This window comes from Pinus tabuliformis, chromosome 6, assembly GCF_031772625.1.
Source record: "Pinus tabuliformis cultivar Carrire ecotype Pingquan chromosome 6, CPIR1, whole genome shotgun sequence".
Lineage (NCBI taxonomy): Eukaryota > Viridiplantae > Streptophyta > Pinopsida > Pinales > Pinaceae > Pinus > Pinus tabuliformis.
The window spans coordinates 455,663,183-455,685,163 of record NC_142292.1 but is presented as its reverse complement, the minus strand read 5'-3'; the positions used below and the strand labels follow the sequence as shown (position 1 = coordinate 455,685,163).

The 21,981-nt window shown below is 36.7% G+C and overlaps 1 protein-coding gene across 1 annotated transcript; it reads right to left on the bottom strand.

The window, feature by feature from the left end:
* Positions 1 to 1,108: 1,108 nt before the first annotated feature.
* Positions 1,109 to 6,581, bottom strand: LOC149259268 (uncharacterized). The gene is made up of 4 exons (XM_089453753.1): positions 6,076 to 6,581; positions 5,351 to 5,946; positions 3,597 to 5,174; positions 1,109 to 3,264 (listed from the first exon to the last, which is right to left on the bottom strand). The coding sequence occupies exons 1-4, from the start codon at positions 6,579 to 6,581 to the stop codon at positions 1,109 to 1,111; spliced, it is 4,836 nt and encodes a 1,611-aa protein (XP_089309879.1).
* Between the last annotated feature and the right edge of the window lie 15,400 nt (positions 6,582 to 21,981).

Genomic DNA, 21,981 nt, shown 5'->3' with positions numbered 1-21,981 from the left:
AATTGTTGTTTATCTTTAATTTAACATTAGATTTTTTTTTGTTTTTTTATTATTATTTAAATTCATTTTTTGTTATTATTATTTAAATTCATTTTTTTGTTTTTTTATTATTATTTAAATTTATTTATATGTAAGGTGATTGGTTGAAGTTTAATTATGGATTGATTAATAACTTCCATTTTTATTAGTTACTACTTTTTTGTTTTTTTTTTTTTTTTTTTTTTTTTTTTTTCTATTATTTCCATTTTCATGAATTATAGTTTCCACATTTAAAAAATAAAACACACATATATACAAAATAAACATATATATTAAAGTGTATATATGTTAATATAAACAATATTAGTGAATCATATTTCTTAATTTATGATGATTACATTCAACCATACAATATTTTGTTTTTATTAGTTGTTTTATTTTTGTGATTAAATCTGTCTTTATTATCTTTTAGTTTAATTAAGCTATATTTAAGCTAAGCAGCAGGTAATAGCTACTATGTAACCATTGTTTTCATTTGGTAAATACAATGTCTAACTTCACAATTACTTATTTTACCTTGGTTTCATTTCATAAATACAATGTCTAATTTCACTATTGTTTATTTTATTGCTTATTTTGTTGATATAAATATTTTCCTCTATTTCATTTTTTTTATCATATGCACAACTTCTATAGTAACGCAGTCATATTTAAACGCAGTCATATTAATAAATATGATTGATATATGCAATATAAATATATCATATTAAAAATTAATATTTAATATGATTAATATATGCAACAAAAGTATATCATATTAAAAATTAATATAAATGTTATTAATTATTAAAAACAATATTATTATTATTATTATTTAATAATATAAATAATAATTATCTTAATAATAAATATTAATACTATTAAAATAATTATTATAAAAAATATTAATACTAACCCATCTTTAATAAATATAAATATAAATATTATTAAATATTTTTTTTTTTTTTTTTTTTTTAACTGAAACGGTTGATTATTTTATTGATATGTTAGAAATAGATGGGGACTTTGCCTTGGCAGCCCTGCTTACATGATTGAAATCCTACTTTTGCTTCCTTTAGAAAGGAGCTGATCACAAATGATGATATAGAATTTCCCCATTTACATTTAAAATTCCTTTGTTGAGAGTGCTGCCCAAGTTCGCCATACAATCTGCTTCCTTGTTGGAGTTTCTGAGTATATGATAAAATTTGCATGAGTCAAAACTCTTTAGAACCGCCTTCAGCCTGTCCAATATTTTGTTGAGCCCTACATTGTTAAAGTATTCCTCTCTGATTAGTTTTTTGATTAAAATTTCTGAGTCTCCGAAGACTTGAATATCTTTGGCACTTTTCTCTCTTGCAATGTGACATGCCTTTAGCAGCCCCAGAATCTCCGCTTGGTTGTTTGTTTTCTCTCCAAGACCCCAAGCAAAGGAAACAGAGGGGAGCCCTTCCACAAAGTAGATAACCCCGCCAGCACCTGCTACTCCAGGATTCCCTTTGGACGCTCCATCGAAGAAGATGGTAGTTACATTTTGCGCCCTCCACCATCTTTGAAAGATGTCATCAGTCTCTCTTTTTCTCCATTCCAGATTTGCTTTCAGTGGTGTGTTTCTATAATTTCGGGGCAGCGGTTCTATAGCAAGCCACCTTTTTTCTTCTGGCCTGAGAAGGGGGTCTTCTTTATTGTATTGCTGCTGAGCCGCTTCCAACAGAAGGGCCTTAGCTTTTGCTGCGATCTGGTGCGGGGAATGCTGTGTTTCTTTAAAGATCTGCTGATTTCTGGCTAACCACAGTTGCCAGCAAACAAACTTTGGCAACGCTATCCATATTCTGCGCCAAAATGACTTTGGGAGGATGCCTTTGGGGTAGCTAGCACACCAATTCGCGAATAGCTCAGAGACTGAGGTATGCTGTGGGAGAATGATCTGGAACACGTCGAGGAGGAGTCCCCACACCTTCTTGGCAAAGGCGCATTCAAGAAACAAATGCTGGGCAGTTTCTGATTGACATCTACAGAGAGCGCATCTATAGGGTCCTTCATACTTTCTTTTTATCAGATTGTCCCCTGTCAATAACTTGTTGTGTACCAAGGTCCAGAAGAAAAAATTTATTTTTGGTAGCGCTAATGGCTCCCAAATCTGCTTCCAAAAGGCTGGAGTATGATGGCTGATCCTTTTTCCTTGAAGAGACTTATATCCCTCTGCTGAGGTGTAATTTCCAGACTTTCCCCAACCCCATCGATCCTTTTTAAATCTGCTAACTGGGATGGCGTCTTCTAACAGGTTCTCAAGTTGGATCTGTTGATCCTTTAGACGCTCAGGGACTCCGTGGAAGTCCCATTTTAGCCATTCTCCACGTTCATCCCAACTTGCCAGATCGTATACTCTGTTAACTCCTGCTCTTTCCAGCCAATTTCTTAGCTCTGCAATATCCTCTCTTTCCACCAGCGGATCTTTCCCCATAATTCGATCCTTCCATAGTTGTGTGGACTTACCATTTCCGGGTATTCTGTACATGTGATTTTTGAAGAATTCGCTACTCTTGCAACATAGCCTCCATACCTGCGAGCTGGCCGCTGTGGACTGTATTTGCATTTTCCTTATCGCTTCTTTATCTGAGTATTTAGACTGTAATATTATGCTGATAGGATGTGAGGGTTCACTTACAATTTTCCAAAGCAGTTTGCCGCCCAGCGATTTATTGATAAAGGAGGGGTCCCTTATTTGAAGACCACCCTCATCTATTGGCCTCTTGACCGTTTCCCATTTAACTAAATGCAACTTTCTTTCATTTCCTTTCCCGCCTTGCCATAGGAAGTTCCTGATCAGGGATGCTATCTGGTCCGTGACAAATTTGGGGGCGAGGAGAAATGCTGATTGATATATGGGAAGAGCTGACAGCTGCGTTTTAATAAGTATGGATTTGCCTCCTTTTGTTAACCAATAACCGCCCCAGTTTGTGATTTTGGATTTAATTTTGCTGATTATATGAGTCCAAAAACATCTCTTGTTTGCTCCAGAGGAAATGGGAAGGCCAAGATATCTGAAGCTGTCCCACTTGGCCTGGCCTTTGAACCCGAGTATCCTCGAGATGTTGGAGATCTCTTGCTGTTCCGCGTTCCAACTGTATATTTCACTTTTGCTCTCATTGATGAGAGCTCCAGTAACCCTGCAATAACTTTTCAGTACATTGTCAAATGCTTTCGCTATTCTGGTAGAAACACCTCCGAGGAGCAGAGAATCATCTGCGAAAAGAGCATGATTGATGATGCCTCGGAAGGTTTGAGTCCCGGGAGGGAACCAACGGATTTTTCAACTGCTAACTTCCTGCTTAGAGAGTCTGCCATGAGAATATACAAGAAGGGGGAGAGAGGGCAACCCTGCCTGATGCCCCTTTGAGCTTGGAAGAAGTTGGTGGGACGTCCGTTGACAAGAGGGGCAATCCACGGGGTTTCTATGCATGCTTTGATAAGCTGGACAAAGTGTTGAGAGAAACCAAAAGAGAGCAGGACTTTGCATAGAAACAAACGATTTACTCTATCGAATGCATTTGCCATATCGAGTTTGATCAACATACCTTTCTCGCCCCGTTGTTTGCTTGAGTGAATAGTTTCCTGGACCTGAATGACGTTGTCCATAATATATCTGCCTTCCACAAATCCGCCTTGGCTACTGGAGATCAGCTTTTTGAGCAAAGGCTTGAGTCGATTTGCTAGGAGCTTGGCTATGATTTTGTAAGAAGCGTTACACAACGATATTGGCCTGAATCTTGCAAAGGTTTCAGGATTGGATTCCTTTGGGATTAAAGCTAGGAAGGTGGATTTGATACCTCCTCCTATTTTAGCTTTATTCATAAATCCTTTGATCATTTTGAGGAGGTCAGATTTGATAACTTCCCAGCAAGATTGATAAAAATGGATAGAGAATCCATCGGGTCCAGGGGCCTTATCGGCTTCCATTGACCAGATCACTTGAATGACCTCCTCGATTGTGATAGGTCTGCATAGGACTGTATTTTCTTCATCATTGACAAGCTGGGGAATATTAGAAAGAAAGTCATTGATTTCCCCTTCTTCAGCTTGAGTTCCATTATTATATAAATTCCTAAAATGTGCCTCAGCTGCAGCTTTCACCTGGTCAAACCCTTTGCAGTCCTGTCCCTCCATAGTTTTAATTTCCGCTATATGGTTCCGGGATAGTCTAGCTCTGTATTGTTTGTGGAAATAAGAAGTGTTCCGGTCCCCTGCCTTTAGCCATAAGCTCCTAGACTTTAATCTCCAATACTCTTCTTCAACTCGGAAGGCTTGAAATGTAGAGCGTTGAGTTGTGACTTCCTCATCCAGAATCTCAGCTGTTATATCTTTATTCTCCATTTCCATTTGCATTGTATGCAGCCTCTGAGTTGCTTCTTTCCTTTGGTTGGTTGGATTGGGTGCAGGCTTTTTAATCCACTCCTTCAACGCCTTTTTTGTTGCCTTCATCTTCTGCTCCCATATGTAGCTGGGGGAGCCTATAATGGGCTTGTCCCATGCATCTTTCACTGTTTCAAAAAAACTCGGCTTCTCAATCCACAGGGGGCTGAAACGGAAGGGAATGGGTCCCAAATCTTCCTCGTCCTCTAAAAGCAGCTGTATTGGCTTATGGTCCGAGGTCAATTTGGGCAAAATTTTGGTGCTGGCGATCTTTTTGTTCATCAAGAGTCCGCTTTGGATCATAAATCTGTCTAGCCGGGCAGAGATTTGTTCTGACCCGACCCGGTTATTCGTCCATGTGTAGAGCCCATGTACTGGAGGGAAGTCTAAGAGATCCCAGCTCTGAACGATCTCCTCCACCGTGGCCAGCATGGGATCTCTTGAACTGGAGCCTCCCCTCTTCTCCTTTGGCTTCAGCACTATATTTAAGTCTCCCGCAATGATAATATTGTTTGGGGACTGCTGTTCTAGGTAAGTTGTTAAAGAATACCAGCATTCTCTTTTTTCTGCATAATTTACCGGAACATATAAATTGAAGAGAGAGACATTCAACTTACTTACTTTATGCGTCAAATCTGTGTAGATCCAGTGCTGAGTTTCATAGTGTTTATTGAGCTGAAATGTGCTATCTGACCAAAGAGTGGCCAGTCCTCCGGAGGTTCCCCTTGCGCTTACTGCCTTGCCTGTATTTTTGTTCCATTTTAGTCTACTTGTGTCTAGAAGGGAATGCCCTTCAATTTTGGTCTCTTGGAGCATGAGGATGTCTGTGGGTTCTGCTTTAAGGAGATCCTTTACTGCTTCTAGTTTTGCAGGGCTCCCCAACCCTCTACAGTTCCAAGAGACAAATTTCATTATTTACCTGTTGAGGGGGTGGGACCTCCCTTGGAAGGTCTCGGCCTGTTGTTCCGCCCAATGGACATTTCTATGGTTGCTTGGCTCCCTTGGGTTTTAAGCCTCTCGGCCTCTTCTTCTCTCTTTTCTTTCCGAGATTTCCTGCCAGCTCTTTTGGTAGGACGCTCATAGGCTTCATCTTCTGATGTTTCTGAACTTTCCATTGCTTTTCTCCTTGTTATATCTGCATATGAAGGGTTGGGCGAACTTCCCTGAGTAGCTTCGACCTGCTTTTCTTTCTCACTTTCTTTGCTTGGAGGGGGGCTTTCTACATGCACTAGGTCTTCATGCTCCAGATTTGTTGGGTTGATCTGTGCGCTTGATGTCCCTTGTACGTTTGCTTCCTCTTCTTGGATGATTTTGGGGCTGCTTGGCATCCCTGTTTCCTCTTCCTGGATGGGTTTTGAGCTGCTTGTCATCCCTGATATCCTTCCTTTGCTAGGGCCCTTTTTTGGATTTGTTGTTTTCTGAACTAGGGTCCATTGTTCCTCTTTTTGTCTGTCTGTTTGCTCTTCTACCTTCTTCTTACAGTGCTTCGCGAAGTGTCCATGTTCATGGCAGTGTCTACATTTGAACGGAAGCTGTTCATAGTCCAGTTCTTGAATGTGCTCCCAGCCTGCTACTGTAAGTTTGATTGCTTCCGGTAACCCCTCCTCCAGATCGACTTCAACACATATTCGAGCGCATGAATACTGATATTTTCTTACAGCTCTGTCGATGTATTTACCCAATGCATTGCCGATATTTTCAAGGGATTTTTGGTTCCAGCAGTGGAGAGGCAAGTGGGGAAGTCTCACCCATACCGGAACTGCTGAGGGGACATCCTGGGTAGGGTCGAAGTCTGGGGACCATTTATTCAGATACAGGCCCTGCGGTCCCATAAAATATGGCCCATTTCTGAATATTAGGCTTCTGTCTTCCGGATTATCGAACACAAAGACGAAGTATCCTTTCCCGACGAAGTAGCTTTTCACACCCTCCTTGATCAGGGAGCTCCAGTTTCTCTGAGCCCAATCTTCTACTGACTTTGGTGAAGGCCAAAGGCCTGTGAACTGTCCAATAAGACCTCTCTCTGCCAGGTTTAGTGCTGCTTTACACGTCTCTTCCTCTGAGAGGGCGACTGTGGGAATCTTCTCCATCCTCTTGATGAACTTTTGCTGGGCCACCGATGGGGCTCTCTTCAAGCAGGCTTCGATCATTGCTTTGAAAGCTAGGACCTCCGCCGGGGGGGAAGCGCCCCCATTGGAGTCTATATTCCCCGATGATAAGGACCTCAATCAGAACGCAGGTTCGCAGCAGCCTCTAAGGCGCAGATCTGCGGAGCAGGAGGGAGCAGGCCCTCTGCAGCAGCCAGGGGCGGACGGCCAGCAGCTTTGCGCAGCGCCGGCTAGGTCAGAGCCGCAGCGAAAAAATTTAAATTTTATTAAATATTTTTAATAAATAATAATAATTACAAATATTATTAATAAATTTAAATATTAATAAGTAAAAAAATATGAAAAAAATTATTTAAATAATTATTATTGTTAATTATTTAATAATTATTATTGTTAATTATTTAATAATTATTATTATTATTTTAAAAAATTATGAATAATAATATTAATAGTAGATTTTAGATTTTTTTAATCTATATTGTAAATGAGAATGTTTTTCAGATTAATTACATCATTGGAATTTGGTCCATGTTTCAAATCAATTAATGTGATTCATCCTCCTCAAGACAAAGGTGAAAAATCCATCCATCCAAAAAAAATAGCAAAAATCATAACCGTTAAGAATTAGCTATTGAATTAATTAAAATAATATTTAGTTATAAACTAGGTATTGTAAATTAGTCATTATCAATTATATATAAAAATTAACTAAATTAAAATTAAAATATAATAATAATAATAATAATATCCATTTTTAAGGTCACAGCCAAGCCAGACACCAAATTGGTGTATGAGACCCCCTTGTTTGTGGGACAAGGGACCCACCTCCGCGCAGCGATTTGACTGCTAAGTCTACGAAGGCATACATACTCTACCCCCCTCTAAGTCTACGAAGGCATACATACTCTACCCCCCTCTGGTTTTGAACCTGTGACCTCTTAGGAGGAAACACATGCTCTTAACCATTACATACTCTACCCCCCTCTGGTTTTGAACCTGTGACCTCTTAGGAGGAAACACATGCTCTTAACCATTAGGCCCACTCAAGCTGTACTAATAATATCTATTTTTAAGGTCACAGCCAAGCCAGACACCAAATTGGTGTATGAGACCCCCTTGTTTGTGGGACAAGGGACCCACCTCCGCGCAGCGATTTGACTGCTAAGTCTACGAAGGCATACATACTCTACCCCCCTCTGGTTTTGAACCTGTGACCTCTTAGGAGGAAACACATGCTCTTAACCATTAGGCCCACTCAAGTTGTATCATAATTATAAAGTCAATAAATCATAAGGATCAAATTGTAGGAGTAATCATAAGATTAATATTATTATTAATAATAAATAAATATATTTTATATTTTATATAAAGAAATTAAGAATTTAGAATAATAAAATTTAGAATTTAGAATAATAAAATAAAAATGAGGATGAAATTAAAATTGAATAAAATAAAATAATTAAAGAATATAGGTAAATTTTACTCGGTAATTAATTAATTAAAATAAAGAAATAACAAGGGGGAAATCAAGAAGATGATAAAAATGCAATGTTGTGTATTAATTAAAATAAAACTCACTGGTCAGTTCTATGAAAGAGAGTCTGAACCAGGACAGTCTGGCTTTGGAGAACGCTCTACATTGTTCATGTACATCACACAATATATAGTAATCGCAGATTTAGGGAAGTTAGAACCATAACCAAAAAAATAGAAACTAATTCCTATCCTGAGGTCTCGTGAAACAACTCACTATTCTAAGATATTCTCCATTATCTCTAACACTCCCCCTTAATGAAGAAGGGGTTCACAAATATGCCTAACATCTCCCTAAACATTTCAAACTTGATTTTGCCAAGAGGCTTAGTGAAAATGTCTGCAACATTATCACATGTATTACAATATACCAAATGGATTTCTTTTGATTACACTTTCTCCTTGACAAAATGGAACTGTGTATCAATGTGTTTAGTGTTCTTTTGAAACACCGGATTATTGGAAAGTTTGATTGAACTCTGATTGTCGCATTTGATCGTTGTTGCATCTTTCTGTTCTTCCCCAACATCCTGGAGAAGTCTTCGCAACCAAACTGCCTCACATGTTGCTACACACATAGCTTGATACTTTGCTTCCACTGAAGACAAGGAAACTATGTTCTGTTTCTTGTTGCTCCATGTAATCACCCCGGATCCAATGTTGAATGCATAGCCTGTTATGGATCTACGATCGTCTACATTTCTAGCCCAGTCTGAATCTATAAATCTTGTCAATCTAACATCAGAGGAATCAGTATAAATAATACCATAATCTACAATACCTTGTAGATACCTCAAAACACTTTTCGCTGCATTCCAATGACTTTCAAGTGGCTTGGACATGTATTGACTTAGCACATTGACTGCATAAGCCAAATCTGGTCTAGTAGTGGTCAAGTAGATTAGGCTCCCAACCAGCTGTCTGTAAAGTGTCGCATCTACCTCTTTAGAGCCATCCTCACTCTGCAGTTTGATGTTCTGTTGTAATGGTACTGTTGTAGGCTTACACTGATCCATCCTAAATCTTTCTAGTAGTCCTTTGACATACTTTCCCTAAGACAAAAATGTTTTTCCTGAATCTCTCCAGATCTCAAGACCCAAACAGTATCTTAATTCACCAAGGTGTTTCATTTCGAACACCTGTGACATCTATTGCTTGATTTCTTTGATTAGATATGTAGCATCACCTGTAATAATCAAATCATCTACATACAAAGAAATCAACACTATGTGCCCTTGTTCATCTTGCATGGTATAAATATTAGGGTCGTTTTTGCTTCTGTTGTAGCCAAATTGTAGATGAAATGAATCAATATTTTCATACCAAGACCTGGGTGCTTGCTTTAGTCCATAAAGTGCTTTCTTTAATCTACAGACTAAATGTTCTTTCCCTTTCTGGAAAAACCCTTCAGGATGCTCTAAATAAACCTCCTCTTTCAATTCTCCATTTAAAAATGCAGACTTTACATCTGGTTGGTGAATCATCCAATATTTCTTAGTAGCAAAAGCAATCAACATTCTGATGGTATTAAGTTTAGCTACGTGGGCAAAGGTTTCTTCATAGTCAATGCATTTTTTTTGTGAATACTCCTTTGCTACCAATCTAGCTTTTAATTTATCTATAGTTCCATCTGCATTAAACTTTGGTTTATACAACCTATGGTTTGTTTCCCTCTAGGAAGTTCAACCAGTTCCCAAGTGTTGTTTCTGATTATAGATTCATATTCCTGTTCCATCGCTGTTTTCCATTCACTACATTCATTTTCTTCCTTATAACTAGAAGGTTCAACAATATTCATCATACTAGTTATAAAAGCATTTTTCCTATATCTTGCAGGTAATTGAGCTTTCCTACCTGATCTCCTAAGTGGTGGGGTAGCTTCAAACCTTGTTTGATCATCATTCTCTTTTTCTTCCCACTACTGTTGTATCTGCTGTTGTTGTTGCTGTTGTTCATCTTCTGCCTGTGTCTGCTGTTGATCCTGATTGTTTCCTATTTCTTCACTTTCTTCTTCCACCAAGTACGGAATATCCCATTCCTCATTGTGCTTATCAGATTCTTCATGATCCTGCTCATGGAATATGACATCTCTACTAACAAAAATCTTGTGAGTAGAGGGATTAAATAATCTATAAGCTTTATATTCTGAACAACACCCTATAAAGGTACATATGATGGCTTTTGAATCTAGTTTTCTTCTGTCTTCCTTTGGAATATGGGCAAATGCTTTAGACCCAAATACTCTTAAATGTTTTACTATAGGCTTAAATCCATATAGTGCTTCATAAGGAGTTTTAAACTCAAGACTCTTTGTAGGACTCCTATTTTTCAAATAAACCACAGTATTCAATGCTTCAGCCCAAAAACCATTCGACAAATTCTTACCTCTCAACACGCTTCTGGCGCATTCCACCAATGTTCTGCTCTTTCTTTCTGTTACTCCATTTTGCTTAGGAGTATGGGGTACTATGAATTGCTGTAATATTCCATGGTCTTTACAATACTTGATAAGCTCATCCTTCCTGTATTCTCCCCCTTGATCGGAGTGGAGAATTTTTATCTACTTCCTTGTTTGCTTTTCAATCATATTTCTGAACTGCTTAAAGTATTCAAATGTGTGACTCTTCTTACTCAAGAAATATACCCAAGAAAACTTTGTGCAGTCATCAATAAACATTAAAAAATATAATGCACCTCCTAATGACTTTGTTTGCATGGGTCCACAAAGATCTATGTGCACTAATTCAAGTATATCTCTCTATTTCTTCTCTATTCGAACATGGAATTCTTCTCTATGCATATTTCCTAATGTACAGGCATCACAATCATTATGCACTTGTTTTAACATAGGAAGATCTCTTACCATTTCCTTTTTCTGAAGTAACAACAAATCATTGTAGTTGATATGACAAAATCTCTGATGCCACAGCTCTTATAGAGGTGAGGTAGAGACCAACCAATTTGGCAGTGTCATTGTTAGTATTCCTCTTAAAATCTTCCATGAATAAGTTAGCAACTATAGGTGAAAGAGGAGAATCTGTCTCTATCTCACAGGTTTGTTCAAAGAACCCGCCTTGGAAACTAAAGAAAGTAGAGGTGAGGTAGAGGCCAACCAATTTGGCAGCGTCATTGTTAGTATTCTGATTTAGGACATCAATGGCAGCCTCTTGAATCATATTTCCATCCTTTAGAAAATAGTAAGAAAAAACAATAATCGTGGGTGGAAGAGGGTTATCCATTCATTCATATAAACACATTTTACAACCAAATCATCTTAAATTGTAATGTTATTGACATTAATATATTTAATAGTGGATCATTGTATGATGTTATATTTAAAATTAATCAATTAAATCTCTTTAATATTAGAAAAGCAAAGTAAAATAGAATCAATGCTTTAGAATTATAAAACACAATCAATAAATTATTAAACTTGACTTTATATCAAACAACTACTATATTAATAATATAACAACTATTTATAACTTCATACTATTTTATATTGCTATGATTCTAATAATAAGTTTATGACATAGAGTGAAAATGAAACATGCCTTTAAAATTGGATAAATATTTTAGTAATTTTTCACAATTCTATTAAAGTTTAATGTTAATGTTTATTATATTATTTTTGATTCAACAATTTTAATTATGTTGCTTATCAAGTTGTTCCACCTTTTCAAAATAGCCAAATAATAAGGCACAGTGGAGAGGATACATCTCGTGTATCACATAAGGGCTCTAAGCTAGCTCTTGCCTCATAGGCATCTCGAGTATCACATAAGGGCTATAAGCTAGCTCTTGAGTCATAGGGGCTAGATTAATATTTCTGAAAGTAGATATCTTTACCTGATAGATACCTCATCATTTGGGTGTTTAGAATTTATTGCATTTCATTTTAAAAAACCCCAAAGAAATTTAATAACTATAACTTGGATTTTGAAGCACATGATGTGCATGATATGACGGCTGGGGCGGATGGCTTTCGCACTCCCAGCGGTGGAGTCGTTCATTAAAGCCCCTTGGCTACGGCGATATTTGTAATGGCTATGCCGTAAAAATTCTGCTAGCTTCAGCCATATTCATTAAAAAATCTGCGAGCTATGTCCAGTAATATTATGTTGATAAATATTCGTCTTCCAGAAATTAAACCCAGTCACATTTTAACATACTCACAAATATACCCATTTAAATAATGGTTAAGAAATGTAATATGGAGCATGTTGGGTTGACTTTACACAAAATAACGTTAGTAAAGAAACTACTTTTATAAGGCAACTTTTAAATATAGATTCACTGCCCATTAGCTTGATGTAATTAATATTAACCATACTCATGAGAAGTTATAATAAATCAACTCGAGAACTTTTTGTCTTAAGTATAACGTTAAAGAATTACTTTTAAAGTAAAAAAGAATGTTTTTATGAGTAGAAAGTAAAAAAAGAAAAAAACATTTCAGAAAATTTATTGTTCTTTGCGGAATTATGAGTAGAAAGATTTCAAGGAATAAATGCTTGATGTAATTAATATTAATAATATTCATGAAAAGTTATGATGAATCAATTCAAGAGCTTTTTGTCTGGTAAAAGTATAAAGTTTAAAAAAAAAAAAAATCACATTTATGGTTTTGCGAGAAAAATTTCATGATTAAAAAAAATAGATGTTTAGTAAAATAATTATTTATTTTTAAACATTTATTAGAATTGAATTGTTTTTGGAATAGTGTAACTTTAATTTATGTATTAAAAATTTATGAATCAATATAAATTAGAGAAACAATTATACAGATTAATTAACACTTTGATTTCAATTAAATGCAGATTTATAATGATGTTTAGACGTTTCTTCTTGTACTAAAATAGGAACTTTAGTAGCTAGTTGTTGATCATTTTGAACACTTAAATGAAGTTGATTGTTGAGCTTCTTCTATTACCATTGGTCTTTCTTCATAATTTGAATGCAAATACACATTTTTAACTTGAGCCCGCAACATTTGAACGGGTGACTTGAGTGAGGTCGCCCACGCGTCATGCAGAGGTGAACGGGTGTCTTGGGTGAGGTCGCCCGTCGTGGAAGGGTGAACGGTTGACGGGTGACTCGGGTGAGGTCGCTCGCCCGCCATGCAACGGTGAACCACATGACACGAAGTTCGGTTGAAGAGTGTGGTTGGCGGTCCGTGTGAGGGCGCATTCAATTTGGGCAGACTCATTGTTCAGAGAGTTGTCCCTCCCTTTATACTGTGTAATTATGTTCTTCATGTATAATTGCTGTGGATAATGAATGTGTATGGGTGTTCATTAATATAAAGGAACAATAATAATACTTGGTTGCGAAAAACAAACTAAGTAGACTAATGGTTAGGTGTAGTCCATGAACATAATTATTGGTGAAAAGAAAGTATTCGGTGGTGCCGCACCTCGCCATAAGCAGTTGAAAGACTACCGCAGTTGGGGGCGTGACAAATATGCAAGAGAAAGAGCCACCTCGTCAAAAAGAAGAAGAAATTCCAATAATAGTAGATGAACTGCACGAGGAACCTCCAGCAAAAATTGAAGAATTGAAAAGCCCGAGGAGTCTGGTCCAAGCAAACCTCAACCTCTAGTTGAAGAAACAGTGGAAACCCCACAATAGAAGGATGTTTTCCTTATTTGTTAACAGAAACAAGGATCCATATGCACCCAAAAAATAGATTTCCTTCTCCGAAGCCAACTGAAACCACAATGAGTGAATGAATGACAACTTAATAGACAGATAAAAATTTCTCATTATTTTTTTCAACTAAAGCACTTGATCTGAGTCTTTCAAATCTGTATTGTGTAGCAATGTCTCGGAAATTTCTTGATTTTGGAGGTATTAAAGAGAGAATTCAAGTTTAACTTGTTGAATTAGGAATTTTTTATAACTGTTGGTAGGCTAGAGTATCTCTTGTTCAATTTAGAATACAAGAAGAGAAAAAATAAAAGGAAAAAATTGCCCTTTTAATATAATGTTGTCTGAACCAGTATCTGCAATATGGGCATTTCATTTCTAATTATTTTTTTCAATCGAGTTTTTGAATGGAAGGTACCACAGGGAGATCGAGGAGGCATTCACGATCTCGATCCATGGAAGAAGTATATGTGCATGTTGTCACTGTATTTGGTAAATGTTTATTTGAGTTAGAGGATTTTTATATGGATGATCCCCATTCCTTGCAGCCTAAAAATTCACAAACACGGGCTTTAGAAGTAGAAGCTTGGCCAGACAGGCTTTCAGACATGCAAGCCAAGAGCAAGAGATCAAATAAAGAAGATGATTTCCATTCTATGGATTCTGTAGCTCTTCATCAGTCAGGGTTCAATACTGAATATGTTTATTGCAAGGAGAAAGACACATGAAAGTGGAAACTATTCTCAGCTCACAATCTCAATAAATCGTGACTAGAACGAGGAGGAAAATGCAAAATCTGACTAGAACGAGGAGGAAAATGCAAAATCCCAACAAGTTCTGTGAATTTTCTTGGGTAATCAAGAGCAAGATATACATCCCATAGGTTTGCCATAGCAAAAAAAAAAATTGTTCAGTACTAAAAAAGTTAGATTACTATTTATATCAAAAAGAGATAACAGTACATCATCTGGTGGATAGTGATAACATATATGTGCAGCCAGAATAGGCAACCACGCCAACGGAGTGAGATAAGATATCACTGCCATAAACTCAAAACCTCATCAAAATATGCAGGAAAATATGGAGACAGAGAAAGTATCAACGAAAGTATGCAAGCTCAGAAAATTCAAGAGCAACTGGAAGAGAAAAGAAAAACGGGATACTTGATACATACCAGAGTTGAAGAGGGATCAAAGAGGATTAAGTACCCAGCAGTATAAAATCTTGAATTTGGTGCAATTCATCCCACCGTTATCCTCATCTTTCAGTTTTTGTTTTTGTAAAGAAAGTCCTTTTCTTTGACAGAGAATCAGCTTCTTTGTTTTCTGCTCTGTCAATATGACTAATAGTATAATCCTTTCGAGTTTTTCTGATGGAATCAATTCTATTCCGCCACCCCGTAAGATTGTCCTATATTCTTCAGCTCACAATCCTCAAGTTTGACAGATTATTGATGCATGAAAGTGGAAACTACTATTTTCATGCTTTCTACCTCAGCATCAAAACCAAAACAAATTCGTTTTGGTGAAAAATTGGAGCGGTAATATTTTTGGATTGCAATTTGAAATGCACAGGTTGGCGGAGAGTTAATGCAGCCACAATCAATCTAACGTGCAGTCGGAGAGGAGGTGACGGAGAGGGCACCAGCCAACGAGGGGCGACGAGAGGTTTCAGTGACGTCCTGTGAGTCAGAGGCATGCCAGAATAATGTACTTTTTCGGTGATTGTTTTTTCTCCGAAAAGTTACATATGCAGATACGCTGGTAGCTAGTTTTTGAGATAATTTATTTATCGAGGGGTTTGTCCAGAAGAAGGAGCATTTATTGTGAAGCTTCATCAAAAAAAACAATCTGTCCCATAAACTATCTTTAACCTTGTAAACTTTAAAATAATTTCTTTCTTTCTTTCTTTCTAAACTACTCCAATGAAAAACATTTAAATTCCGATAGCAGATTTGAATTGTGCATATCTTGCATTTGACATCATGTTGTCCAAACTCTTACCACTGTACCATTACCTTCTTACTACACATGGTTTTACTTCATTTCTTCACTAATTCCTTAGTGAATTCCATTACAAATGTCAGTGAATTGCGTATGGAAAGAAAAATTAGAATGAGTTATGGTTTTGTGATTTTTAGTTTATCTTATTGTAATATTAAATCTCTATATTTATTAGAAGCATGAAGTCAACTGCACTGGTTTGATTTGGAAATTTATGGGTAAAAGATAAGGATTAGTCTATAATGGGACTTTTTAGAAAAATCAATCACTCGAAAAGTGTATTATTCTGGCATGCCTCTGATTGGCGTGATGTCACCCGGAACCTCTCGTCGCCCCTCGTTCGTCAGTGCCCTCTCCATCACCTCCTCTCCGGCTACACGTTGCGTCGACTGCGACTGCATTAACTCTCCGCCAACCTGTGCATTTAAAATCAAAATCCAAACCCATTACCGCGCCAATTTTTCACCAAAACGAATTGGTTTTGATGTTGAGGTGGAAAGTGTGAAGCGAATAACTTCCACTTTCATGCATCAACAATTTTTCAAACATGAGGATTGTGCGCTGAAGAATATAAGCAGCAACTCATACAGTTTTCGGAAAAATTTTGATGTGACAAACCTTTGGGATGTATATCTTGCTCACATTGCTAAGGATGTGAGATTAAATCCAAGAAAATTTGCAGAAGTTGTTGGGATTTTGCATTGTTCTTTGGTGGGATTTATAAATTGTGGAATTGCACAATGCTTCTATGTAAATAATAGTGCAATTCTAGTTGAAGCTTTTAATTCTTGAGATTGATAAATTTTAATTCTTGAGATTGATAAATGGCTTGAATCAATAATGTATTAGAGTTACTGAATACCTTGATGCATTCCATTGTTGATGGGATGGTAAAATTCCATAAAGACACGCTTTGTGACATTCAAATATGCGTGCATAATGTACAGGAAAAGATTTATTTTTTGCAACTAGAATCTCAATTCTAGCGAGATGAGCTTCAACGAATTTGTCATTCTAAATTATTTTATGCTCAAAACAATCTTCTATTCAAGGTTAAAATAAACACCCATCAACAACGAGCAAGTGATGAAATTAGTAAGGTTGAGGTTGATTCACATTCAGTGCATAGTGCAATAGCAGATTTGCATGCAAAAGTAAAAATTCATCTTGCACTTCCCAAGCCAATCATCATACCTTGGGAAGATGTTGTTAACAACAAGCACATAATAGGTCTTGGATATGAAAAGGATGTGTCCTTTCATATTCTGGACTGTTCCAATCCCATTCAATTTCAAAGTGTTGGGTTTCTTCATGACAGTTCACCTTCAGTTGTTCCATATTTTGGTCCTCTTCCACAACAACCACAACAAATTGTTAAATGCTAACATTGTGACTGAGTTGGCCATATGAAATGCCAAAATAGGCCTCTTGCAAGAACAAATATTCACCTTGGATGGATTGCTTCTTGGAAATGGGCTTCAACAACCAAGAAGATATTTCAGTCATATGTCAGAACTTTTTCTAGACTATTGAATAGTCTTGCAATTGATTTTCCACCATCTTCACACCTTGTATCTGATAAGGGGGAAGTGATGGTCATATACAAGCTTCAAAGCCACATCAAGCATGCTTGAGCCACAACTTTCCATACCAGATTTAGAGTTGTAGCCAGAGATAGAGATGCCCCTAAGCATGTCTTTGGTTAGTGGTCAACCTTAAACCATCTATGTGGGGTTGAGAGCTACCTTTTCAGTTTGAGCTTCTCCATTTTCAAAGAATTGGGAACACTTCCTCTAGGAGAAAGCTTCATCTTCTTGCCAGTTTTGGAAGAGTTGCAGGAATTATATTTAGCATTCTAGAGTTGGTGGTCATCCTTAAACCACCACAAGTTGTAGACCTACCTTTTCCATATTGAAGGTCTCCCTCTCCAAAGACTTAGGGACACCTCCTCTAGCAGAAGTTTTCAACCTCTTGCTATATTTGGAACATTTTCGAGAACCGCAATAAGCGTTCCAATGTTGGTGGTCATACTTAAACCACCACCTTATGCCATCATCTCAGAGAGCACATTTAAGTTATTGTTGTCATGCATTGTTGTATTTTTGTGTTAGATATCTCTTCTTGGAATCGTATATACCCCTTCGGATTAGGGGGAGAATGTTGGACACCTAATCCTCTAACAGTTGGTGTGGAAGTTGAACAGTTAAAGGAAGTCCAAGAGACCACTTGGAATATGAAACCAAGGGTCACTAGAATTTTATAAATGAGTATCCTTGTGAATAGTAATGCATTCAATGCTTATCCTAATTTGTTGTCCATTATTTGTGTGTCTAACATTCCATTCAAAATCCTGATTGAAAAAAATTAATTAGAAATGAAATACCCATATTGCAGATATTAGTTTAGACTACTAAGATGGGAGGGGGAGTTCCTAATTGTTTTAATCTGATGGCAAGAAATCATTCAATTGTGAAACAATGGATCTGACAATGAACAATAGTGCAGAGTGGCAGCTAAGGGGGTTCTTCCTAGAGGGAAACGCCTTACGACGTAATTGGTTAATGCCAACCAACCTCTGTTATAGCCTTTTAGAAAATTGAATCAATGATGATGCTTTAATGATATGTCACAAAGTCAAACTTCAACAGATTAACACCTTACTGCGATCTGTGCACTGATCATGAGAATAAGGAATTGAATCACCAAAGTTGAACTTCAACACGTTAATACCTTAGGGAGATATGTTTACTGAGAATAATTGCTTGAATCTCCCACTAGATTAGACTTCTATAAAATTGGACTAGCTACTAGAACTTCAAACATTTAAAAGGGTCGTAGATTTACGCACCATAAACAAGAAGGAATAACACATAGTTCTTAGACATATATTCTATCCACACAACATTATAATGTATCCCTTAGATATGCATTAAGGATATCACTTGAACTAGTCAAACGTACCTCATGTTTGTGTTAGTATTATATGTCTTACCAGGCTGAAACTGCTTCATGAGATGAATACAAGTTATGACAATCTTCAATAATTGATAGGGTGAAAAGGAGGCTTAGGTTGTGTTACTCAAATCAATATTGTGTTTCCTCAATCAATAGTGTGCATGTAATAGACCTCTAAAATGAAGACCAAATACTTTTGTAGTGGAGTGTTAGGCCCCTATAATACTAGTGTAGCCCCTATATTATTATTGTTATGCCCCATAGAAACCCAGTATTTTCATTGTTGTGCCCTTACATTATTATTGTTATGTAGGCCCTAGTTATATTTTGACCCTTTAGATTCTTATATGTACCAATGAGGTCTTGTCATTTGAATCATCCAAGAATTGCTCATTTATATGATGTAAAAGGAGGTTGTCCCCTTGAAGAGGCTTATTCTCAAGTCGTTGATCTATATTTTTTTTTTGTGATCTAATTACATAACATTGGTATTAGAGCTTTCGATCTTAGGGCTTTGCTACTTCAACAGGCCATCATGGTATTTTCGGTATAATTTTTTTATTTTTTTTTCTTCTTTTTCTACGAGGCTTCAGAAGATAAACATTTTACCATGTGGATTCTAAATCTTGTTGAACTTATTGTATAAATTTCATTTCTTGATTTGCTATATTTTTGAAAATATAGTCCAATAAATTTGGGGTTTCTACATGCTAGAAAATTTAGTCTCAAACAAGTGATATGGGGAAAATTTTCATAATCGACTTGACAAGGAGAATCCAATAAAGGTGGTATTGACTAGAGAAACCATTATTTTCCATGTCATTTTGGTCAAAAAAGGTGGGACATTGTTTGGTGCCTCTTAGGTTGGCATCAGTGACAACCACATTGTTAACATTGTAAAATCATACACACATTTGTATGCTCCAAATGGCACCCAAAGTCATTTAATTGAGCGTACAGGTGAAGGTTTTCCAGCTAAAAACATCATGAAAATTAAAAAATTTAAATTCTCCAAAGGTCTCATGTATAAAATTGAGTTGCAAAATCTATCTAAAGGACAAATTTGACAACTGCACGTAGGTTTCTTTGATAACCACACGGTCGAAGAAAAATACGACTCTCGGGGCCACTTCACACACTCAGAAGATCAGATTCCCTGACATGTTTCAATCAAGGACAATCGAATTTGAGTCGCCCTAGAGATATGTAACCTCAAAGGGATCCTCTTGTCCTACTCATGGGTCATTTTCTCATTAATGGATCAAGATAAGGAAGAGGGATTCAAAATTCTATATAAACAAGCCATTGGAGGACCAAAAAGAAGGAAAGGTTATGATGGAAAAATTGTGCTCAAACAACCTTGCATTTCATTGTTGAGAAGAAGTAGAGCACTATTATGTTGGCAAAGTTTTTTCTTATCAATCTATCATTCTAGTGTGGAGAGGATTCCACCGTTGAGAGAGCCTTGATACTTCTTTGTGAGAGAGGATAAGCTTGCAAAGAGGGTGAAGAAAGAAACCTCCTTGTTGAGGATTTTTTGGACACCATTGCTCAAAGAATTCTCTCCAAGTGTTTAGTATTCATCTATTATATTCATCTTCTACTTTCAACAGTCAATAAAGGGAGCCCTTTTCCATTATATTATTGACTTGTTTGCTTCATCAAGCATTATTTATGTGTTTTGTTTTTAGTTTTTAGTTTATGTTATGCATGCATTGTTTCTTACCATTTGAAATGCTTTGTTTCTCTTGTTTGTCCACTAACAACAACCAATTTGATTTGTTATTTTTTTGCAAGGAGTAACCAACTGCTAAGAAGGTGTATTTGGTACCTCATTGCTACAAAAAAACAAAAATATCTGGCGACTCCAATGGATTCTTTTACTCTAACGATTATTTTGCAAGACCTCTTCTCTGCATTATCACTATTTGTTGTGTTCAACATCTCTCTAGAGTTTTTGCAAGACCTTCTGGACCTTTTTTCGGTTGGAAATATTGATTGTTCAAACATTTTTTTTTGTCTGTGTGTCTTTTGTTAAGACAAATGCACATGCGCGTCTGTGCACAGGAAAACCCACACAATTTACAGAGAGCACAAAAAACCATTGTAATTTTCTTATCTTGAGTGATTGGCAACCTTTAGTGAATTTCCTTCACATATGCAATTTTTTTCCAGTTAGTTTAGACTGTCTCGTTTCTTTACTAACCACTATCAGTAGACTAGTTAGATTATATTTGTTTTTATTTCAAAATTACACATAGTTTAATTAGTAATAAGTATGTGGCCCCTTATCCACACATCTTATTACTAACCAAAGCATTTTTTATTTCATTAGTTTTTGGGACTAGGAGCAAGTGTCACTACAAAAAGTAAGTAATCTATGCTTCCCTTGTGTCTTTTAGGCGAACATGGATTTGCATATGAAAATTTTATTTAAACACTTGGGTTTCCATCTCCCTTTAGGCACACATAGTGTAATAGGAAAAAGAGTAAGTGGCCCATTATCCACACATTATTTCTTTTTCATGCAAGGAACAATCCAAACATAGTGTAATTAGAGGATATTGTAACGGATCACCACATATCCACATATTATCACACTTTTTATGTTCACTATGCCACTTGCACACACATTACACATCACACACTAAGCTTCTATAAACTTTGTATAAGAAGGCATCCACTTTCCGAAGCTTTTTGTACTTAACTTGTTTTAGCTTACATCTCACACCCTAAGAAAAGCAAGAATCTTAAAAGCAACCATAATTTGAACCAACTAAATTCCCCACAGGGGCCATAAAATAATTAATAGTTCAGGTTAGCACCATTGGCGGTAGGCATCCCATAATCCTCCATGGTCACGTTACATATTTGCAACATAGAAGTTGACTTTTAGGGTGCTTAAAATCCTTCATCATCCCATGGAAAAGACTACCAAACCCGTCTAGTGCTCGGTATTGGTAACTAATTACCAAGAAGATAAATGCTTGACTTCTCCCATGGGATGAAGGTTCTTAGTGGCTAAAACTAGGGAACCCATCCCTATAGGTGGAGGCGTTGGCAACATTAAAGCCTCATCTGTTACGTTCGTTGAGTCTTCGATTGTCGGAAAACATCGCCTGTCCTATCAAGACGTTTCCCCAATACCCATCAGAAGATATATTCATAAGACCCTGTTACATTTAGAGTGGCAAGGACGAATAGGTCTTTATAGGATCTTTTATCATATGCATAAACAAACAAAAACCATTTTTTGTTTGATTGATCACATAACATAAGTTAACGAGAAAGTAATCATTTTA

Bases quoted from the DNA above. Each gene is read 5' to 3' on its own strand.
- LOC149259268 (XM_089453753.1), bottom strand. From the start codon at position 6,581: ATGATCGAAGCCTGCTTGAAGAGAGCCCCATCGGTGGCCCAGCAAAAG. The intron at 5,175-5,350 runs GTAAATAATGAA...ACAAAAATACAG, and splicing joins AGGTCCCACCCCCTCAACAG to GCAAGGCAGTAAGCGCAAGG. The intron at 3,265-3,596 runs GTATGTTGATCA...CTCTTTTCGCAG, and splicing joins CAAACAACGGGGCGAGAAAG to ATGATTCTCTGCTCCTCGGA.